This window comes from Bradysia coprophila, assembly GCF_014529535.1.
Source record: "Bradysia coprophila strain Holo2 chromosome X unlocalized genomic scaffold, BU_Bcop_v1 contig_128, whole genome shotgun sequence".
Lineage (NCBI taxonomy): Eukaryota > Metazoa > Arthropoda > Insecta > Diptera > Sciaridae > Bradysia > Bradysia coprophila.
In genome coordinates this window covers 5,621,807-5,630,471 of record NW_023503295.1, presented here as the reverse complement: position 1 = coordinate 5,630,471, position 8,665 = coordinate 5,621,807, and the positions used below count along the sequence as shown (strand labels likewise).

At 36.3% G+C, this 8,665-nt stretch overlaps 1 protein-coding gene across 1 annotated transcript; it reads left to right on the top strand.

Annotated features, from left to right (window-relative positions):
- Positions 1–933: 933 nt before the first annotated feature.
- LOC119067637 lies at positions 934–7,499 on the top strand. Its single transcript, XM_037170736.1, has 8 exons — positions 934–1,071; positions 2,158–2,418; positions 2,478–2,989; positions 4,292–4,391; positions 4,455–4,544; positions 4,605–4,760; positions 7,239–7,300; positions 7,451–7,499. The coding sequence occupies exons 1-7, from the start codon at positions 1,042–1,044 to the stop codon at positions 7,290–7,292; spliced, it is 1,203 nt and encodes a 400-aa protein (XP_037026631.1). The 5' UTR covers positions 934–1,041; the 3' UTR covers positions 7,293–7,300; positions 7,451–7,499.
- The last annotated feature ends 1,166 nt before the right edge of the window (positions 7,500–8,665 follow it).

Sequence of the window (8,665 nt, the reverse complement as noted above, 5' to 3'; positions counted from 1 at the left end):
GTTGTTACGTCATTAGGCAAAAAAGGATAATTATGTTATGTTCTTGACGTTATGGCTTATTATTAGCCATTATAACGGTATGAGAAAGTAGCGGCGACCTAAAGTTTAACACGAATTTGATATCACCTATTGTCGGAGAAGCCCTAAATAATTTTTTTCGAGCAGAATTATGGTTTGAAAACAAACAGAAGGTAATGCAAACCCTCAGCAGACCAAAAAAAAGTATGGAGCCCAACTTTCGGGTAAATTTCCTATGACGCAAATACATTTACAACATTGTTGTACGTATGTGTGTCGATATACGAAATATACAAATTCACCACAAACTCACCTAATGTGAACTAAGGTTCCGTATGCTGTGATGTCCAGGGAAACGTTTTTTGAGAACACTGCCCGGCCGAGCTTTTCGACATTCTCACAACCCAATACAACCCGAACTGACCTTGGATACCCGATCCAACCCCGATATGTATTTTCCTCGAAAATCGTAGTTCCTCATTACTCACCATATTTATCACCGAGCATCGCAAATCCCAACGAATCGTAGCCTCAATTATTGTACTTTTCATCGGTTAAACTTTATGATGATCTTAGCTCTCATGAATCGTTATTCCAGTGGCCCATATTTCACAGAGAAAATAGAAACTTAGAGACCCGACAGAAAACCTAACATATCTACTGCTATCGCTACTTACTGACAATGAAACGTATCTCTATCATAAATAATTCAGAGGTCAATTTCCATCAATTACGAACAAATTTCCTGTTAGCAAGGTGTGGTGGAATGAGTTGAATCTAGTGTAATTAAAAGTGAGTTGCATGGCAAACATTTTCCGTAATTTTTATTGGGGCTAATGTCACTATAAATTTGTTAAAAATATATTGTGTGAATAAGACGGTTGGTCAACAATCCTGTATCAGTCTTTACAGACTTCCTCATATCCTCTTCGTAGTTATTCTGTAGGTAGTGGTAATAGTGCTAGGTCACTTAAACTTTCACTTCGAATAAGGAGAGTCTGAAGCGACGTTAAGGGCATAACAATGGTCAATGAAACAAATATTTTGATTCAGGTAAACCTTTTGTTTTATTGTATTAGCTTATTTATCACATACGCGCGGTGCTCGGATCTCAAAATTACTTAACTATAGAAGAATAATTCAAAAATTACACTTCAGATATATGTTGTTGTCTCGTTTTTATGTAATAATAGTAGATTATTCACATCTGTCCACATGTTTATTTAGACACTTGGGGAGTTATTGCATGAACCGAAGGCGAAAAAGATAAAATTATAAAAGTGTAAGGTGCAAAGTACTTAATTCGGCTCACTTCGCACTCGATGTCATAAATAACTATTATGACGTCGAGTCTTTATTAGGCCCAGGATGTATTCATTATGACACGAGACCGAGGTCCGTGGGTCATAATATACATCGTGAGCCTAATAATAGACTGATGCAAGGGCGCGTACAGAAAATATAATTGTTTCACTGGCGTAAACTTTGTCGCTCAGTTATTACTGTCAAAGTTAACTGTGAGGTTAGATTCTCCACCGCCGAATTTGTCCTTGAAGAATTAACTTGTCGGTGAAACTTGAAATTTCGTTTTTCGTATTGATGAAAAATAATTATTTTTGAGTGATGACATTGTATGTAAATAGTGAAAATCTACATTTTTTTTAAAATTGCAATGACAGTTGTCACAAGTCACCGAAGCTGACTTTGACATCACTCAATTAGAAGGCCAAAAACACACCTGTTGACTATTTTTTTAAATTTTTTGATAGCCATTGTATGAAAAAGAATAGCCAACTTTGATCGGTTCAGTCCTCTATTTGAGTGACGTCAAAGTTAGCTTCGGTGCTAGACAGTGCGTTGGTGTCGGCCGATGTACGTCAAAAAGAATATGAGTGTGTCTCATTCTATACAGAGGAACTGAGCAGTTCCTCTTCTTTTTCATTGATCTATAAGGTTACTTGCACCGAGATTCATACAATGATTTATGTAACAGAGCCATCTAAAGTTTGCACATTATGATGTTGAATTGCTAATGTAACTTGAGTTCATATTTTCTCTAATATGACTCCTTCTATAAGATTAATGTTATGTAACAGCCAGCATACCTCATCACCTTTCTTCTCTATTTTCAATTTTAAGTTCAAAGAAAAAATTTTCAAGAAGAACAAACAAAAGAGTGGAACAGCCCTCGATGGAATGAATGGAGTCATGAAATGTATCAACTTTTTTGCTTACGTTTCGGGGATAGAGTTTATAGATGATTGGAGAAAAAATGTCAGAATTGGGTTCGCTGTCATCGTGCTTTCCTTGGTGCTCACTTGTGCTACCTACACCATCTGTGTTTTTTTCCCGTCAACAGATAACATCATTCTGGTGGGTGGTATTGCTTTCAACTCCACGGTAAGCAATAGAATAAATTTTTCAGATGTGGATTGTCAGTAAAATGTGCTTAAATACAGGTCTGGACGAAATTGATTTTTGTCAGTGTCAAACACGAGAAATTTATGTCGTTAGTGCAATACATTTACAAAGTGCTTAAATGCGAAGCGTCTGCACAACGAGAGCGCATCTTCATGAATGTAACGAAAAATATTTATTATCATTTGGAAATTAATGTTTCCGGTATTTTCGCTGGATTGGTTTTCTATTCAGCCTTCCCGTGTTACGAATTCTTCTTTAATGGGAAATTGACATTAGTTTCTCCGATGTTGTTGCCATATGTCAATCCGAATCATATCCGAGGCTATTTAATTACCTCCGCCTACAACATATTTGTTGTTACCTTCAGTCTTACTATTAGCATTGCTACCAGTTCCTTATTCTTCGCGTTTGTTGATGCATACAATGGCCTGGTGTGCCTACTCGAGCACGATTTCGGAACGTTCGATGTTATGTGTACCAAGAATGAAAGCAGAAGGACGTATGATGTAACGTTTCGCAATTTAATGATGAAATTAATGGACTTAGTAAGGTATGCAAATTAAACAGCATCTTATTACTGTAATCTATCAAAATCAACAAATGAAATTGCGTAATTGCGTAAAGTCAAACATCTAAAACATATTTTAGGTTTATCAGTTTGGGATGGTCAGATTACAGACCTTGAAACAGAGATCGAATGAACCTTTGTTTCTTCTCCCGTTCAGAACTTAAACGGCTTAGGCTAAGGCTAAACCTTCCATTTCAGACATTACCCTATACAGCGCGATAGGCCCAGGTCTGGGCACTTCAGACGGTTGAACCGCATGACTTCCTACATCTTAGAATGTAATACTTTGGACATTTACAGATGACATTGTCACCCGTTTTCTATCTAAGTCACAGCTACAATTGAGACCGTTATCTTCGCCAAATCAGTCAGTGCCCGGTAATCGCTCCCTCCTGATACGATTCCGATCCATTTCAATCAACTATTTGGATAACTTTTTATTGGGTCCTACTATAAAGAGTTTCGTGTCCGATCCCGTTCTCAATTGTGAAAACTCATTGGAGTGTGGGATTGGGATAAAATGTTCTGAACTGTGAATTGCAGACGCAGAACCGTGTACAGTCAACTCATCTGCCTTTTTGTTACCATCTGGGACCCAGTAGGCCTCCTCAGTGATTTGATTTATCGGTCCTAGTTGGTTAAGGGTCCGCTTTAGCTCTTTGATCAGTTTCGATTTCGTAACCGGTGATATAAGTGCTTTAATCATCTAGTCACTACTATTGCCTTTCCATCTTCTTCTACTGGAACCAGTTCTAGTACTAATTTGAGTACAGCGTACATACGTATACTCCAGCCAGATCGTGTTCTTTTTGTCTTTTTAGAGTTTACTATTGGTAGATTTTCCCGACTCCATTCTTCCTTTATTAGAGAAATTGCACTTCTGTTTTACGCCCAATTTTTGTGAACAAAATCAACACACTTCAAGCAAAAGTGATCATAGTCGACAACTATGCCAAAAACTAATAGAGTACTATTTTGGATGAAATTGTTTTTTTTACAGTGTTTCAGTTGTGTGACACACTGTCAAGTTTCAGTAACTTGTTTATAGTATCACTCATGCTTGCGTGAAGTGCGTTGACAAAATGCATCACGAAAGAGAAAAACCAAAAGAAATCAATTTTTATATCAGGTTTTTCTTATAAATCAATTTTTGTTCTTGTAATTTTAAGCTCTTCAGTCTTTTCTGGGCGCAACAGGCACTTGCATAAAGTATCCGTTTTAGAAAAGGCGGCACTGCTTCTGATGTAACTAACAATTTTAGACATAGACTTTTACTCTTTTTAGATTTAGCTGCTATATGGGTCATCTGTTCAGCTTTGTGTCAACTGTACAAGTTGCAATGTCCTGTCTTGTGGTGGTGAGCTGTCTAGGTGCATTCTTGGCCGTATGAATAGGACTTCATGGGGGATCCAACAACGTAATCTAATCATCTCATTTTTTTTTTTAGTTTGACTATGTTGGTGGCCTTGGGGCCGCCGTGTGTCTTTATACTGAAATGTTAATGTACTGTTACATTGGACAATTGCTGGACAACACGGTAAAATTTTTTGTACATTTTTTATTCAAAAATTCAGTTGATTGTCTGTTCCATTATCAGAATAAACAGATTGCTACGGTAATTTGCAATGCAAAGTGGTACACTTACAAAGTAAAGTATCAAAGGGACATGATGACCGCTTTATATGTAGCTCAAAAAGTGAAACCGATTCTTCTAGCAAACATGTTTTCGCTTAACTTTGCCACTGGTCTGAAGGTTAGCCCATGCCGATGTTTTTTAAGAAAACTGATGCCCAGGTGACGCTGATACTCACGAATATTACATAATATCTACCATTCCTTATTTATTTCTCAAATTTTGGTAGTATAACAATTAGGTAGATTTCATACAAAGTCAATTTCCATTTTTAATTCACATTTTACACAAATGAGTCGATTAAACTAATTTAAAGATGCAAACCAACCTATCAAAATCAACGTTTGAATGCGAATTCCCATTCAAAAAGTGGATTCAGCAAAAGTTTATGCTACGGAGTTAAAGTTAAAGTCCTTGGAGTGAACCCTTGGTTTGCACAGATTTAAACTGTTTTAGCTGTATCAGATAGGTATACCATACCAGCCAGGAAAAAAAATTCCTTATTTAGACATCTAGACTCGATGATCATGCTTTTTCTTGTTTTTATCACATCAGCGCCCGGTAAGTTGACTTTGCTGTGTATGTTTCTACCTCTCGTAAGAGTCACTTGACTGTTGCTGTTGCTGAACGCGACTCAGTGATGGTAAAGTACTTTACGGTCACTGTTTGCCGCGAAAATTGACTATTACCCCCTGCGAAAGTGATCCATTACACTAGGGATATTTGGGGTTTATTTCAAGTTGACAGTTCTTTCAAGTAAAATTTGCCTTGCTTTCATTTTATCTTTTTGTTGAATGAATCGATCGATCGAAAAAGAATGTAAGAAATGTCGCTAAAATAACATTTTTTTGATAGAAATATTGATCGATGAACACAGTTACAATCGCTAAACCGAACTGGTGTGCATACGTTATTTTGCACCAGCTGGTCACATACAATTCCAAATGGGACCAGCTGGTGCAAAATAACGTATGCACACCAGTTCGGTTTAGCGATTGTATTTCAGAAAAACTTGTTACGCAAGTAATCTGGCTACAACATACTTTTAGAAGAATTCGCAACACAGAATTGTCGGCCATATTTATTGTAACAATAATTTTGATGTTCCGAAGTAACACTTTATGGCCTCACATTTCGTTGTATTTTTCACTTGTAACACTAAATGCTTTTGCTTATAGTACAAACACTACACTTTGTTGCACATTTTTTTGAAAACATTAAAAAGGATACTAACTGCGAAAAACTATTCAATGTCAACATGTCACCAACGCAATTGTAACTACTGTTGCGACAATACTAATGTAACACGAGTGCTGTTTTCGGGATCAATTTTTTAGGAGACCGTGTAGCGTGTGAGCCGATTTCGTCAGTACACTAGATTTGTTTGTAAACGTTTTATCGGAAGAACAGATTTATTTTTGTTTTGTTGGTGTTGGTTTATTGAGATACTGAATTTATGTAGAATTTCTGCAGAACAGCCGTGTAATAGTCAATTTTCGCATGAGCAGGCAATAAACCAGACTACGTTGGATGCTGCGATGTAATTCATTCGCAAACTCACTCGTGTTTTTGAGCAACAAGCTTCGGTAACTGTTCGGTAACAAGCTTGCTGCTCAATACTTACTCGTGAGTTTGCTCGTATCACAAAATTGTGTCCTCGTGTAATGAATTACTTTCGCAGCAGCCAACGTAATCTACTATTACAGTCACTACTAACCCTACTAACTGTGATCGTAAAGTGCGGCCATTTTAATTTATTTCAAAACTCATTGTTTATGTGGCGAAGTGTATGTCGATAAATCAATGGTTTGATCATGGTTGGCTATTGCTTAGTTAACTGTTCTATCAAAATTCAATGTTTTACATTTTCAACTGTAGCGAACAGTTGCCATCACGGCAGAGTAAAAGTAAACCTGGCAGGAGCGGTTCATTATTGAAACGTCAAATGAGGGACCTAATACACTGTTTGAAAATGAACTCAAATGAACACTGACATAAGTTGAAAAATTTAATTCGCGAAAAACATAGGGCTACTATATTATTCAGGTCCCTAGTCAAACAAGCGCTCCTGCCTGGGTTCCTTATCCTCTGCCGTGGTTGCCATGCCATTGTGATTAATAAATAAAATGTTCTCATAAATTGTGTGGTGCAAATAATTTTATAGTTGAATTTTGTGCAGCTCATTTATGTAGAAATTAAATAATTGATCGATGGTGTCTTACGAGTTGTGTGTATGTGTGATCAAAATTTATTGTTGTGGTTTCGACGTTACCGAATGCTAATGTGATAAAATGTGTTACATACTTGGTCAAATAAGTGAGTCACATGCACTTGTTTGAATGTGTGCGCTCGTATATATCCTCGTGTGAATTACTCCACTCGTTTCGCCTTCGGCTCCACTCGTTTCACAAGCTTACACACTATATACAGATATAGATTCACAGATATATACGCTCGCACACATTCAAACTCGTGCAATCATGACTTGACCAAGTATGTAACATACTATTAAATGTCCAATGAGTATCAGCGAGACTACGTCATCATTTCCATACCTAAAATACCTATAGTTCAATTAATTTTTAAATTAACTTCCAGATAACCAAAAACATTTACACTTTGATCATGTTTATGCTAGAAATGTTCAATTAATTTGCTTCGAAATAATTGGCCATTTTCACGATCAACAAATGCCAGCGCTTTCTATGTATGCTTTGTACTTCTTAGTAACGATATTGTTTCCGGTACGCGTTTATGTCACCACTTTCTACAACAGTTTAAGGTTACCATACATTTTGTATTTTACTTCGGCTTCATTTTGTGTATGGAATAATATTGCGTACAGAAAGTCTCTCTATGGATATGTTAAGACTGTAAAACTTTGGGGAGGTCACGCAGATACAGATACGCGGGTGACACACCACACTTGATGATAACATGGCGGATTTCTTCATACAAAAATTCACATGGTGTGTTCCCGCGTATCCCGCCAATTGTTTGAACAGTGCGGTTAAGCTATATTTAAGAAAGTTAAACATTTTTGTTTATAAAAGTTTTTTGACCTACAGGACAGATGTTGATAACTGGGATATTGCCTGATTTTGTGGATACTGTCCTAGTTGACAATTAGTCGGGAAACAAGGACTTTTTATAATTTATTTTGACAAATGAGCTTATTTTTAGAAAGTTCTTCTACAACATATGAAAAAAACACAAAAAATTGAAATGAAAATCCACGAAATTCACATCAAATTTATACAATCGCCAATGTTATAATATGGCCAGGCCTCTCGCTTCTCCTTATTTCCTTATTTTTCCTTATTTTTATAAAAACCTACTTATTCCTCCTTATTTTATTAAAAAATCCTTATTTTCCTTATTTTTCGCAAATTTCATCGACGGAAATCAAAATTAAGAACATAGCTAACGCCGACCCGTACGAAACACCTATTCGTATCAAAAGCCTTTAATGTGAAACTCTTCATTTCTCTTACTTCATTTTCTTCTCTGCTGAAAAACTATTCTCCCTTTAAAATCAATTACATTATCCACTCTTTGCCTTGTTATCATATACAACTAAATTGCCGGAGGCAATATAGACAGCCCTGTACGAAGACAAATTTCATAAATTCCTATTTAAACAGCTGTATACCGCTATATTTAACTATATTTTCCTATAAATAAACATTTCACAGATGAATATGCTATTATATAGCTCTATATGCCTGTATATAGCTCAATATAGCTGTATATAGGTATATATAGATGTCCTCACACTTAACACATTATTTCCATGTTAACAGAAACTCTCTAAGTACCATTTTTCCCAAGATATATCACTTTTAATAAAATCCAATATGGCCGCCGGCAGCCATTTTGTTAGGAGACCGGAAATAGTACCGACGCTTTACATTCGTTAATACCTTTCAAACAAAAAAAAATTCATGAAATTCGGTCAAAATTTACTCGAGATATTGTCAAAATACACCACGTTCACTGTACTTCCGAGTAGCCAGATAAGAGCT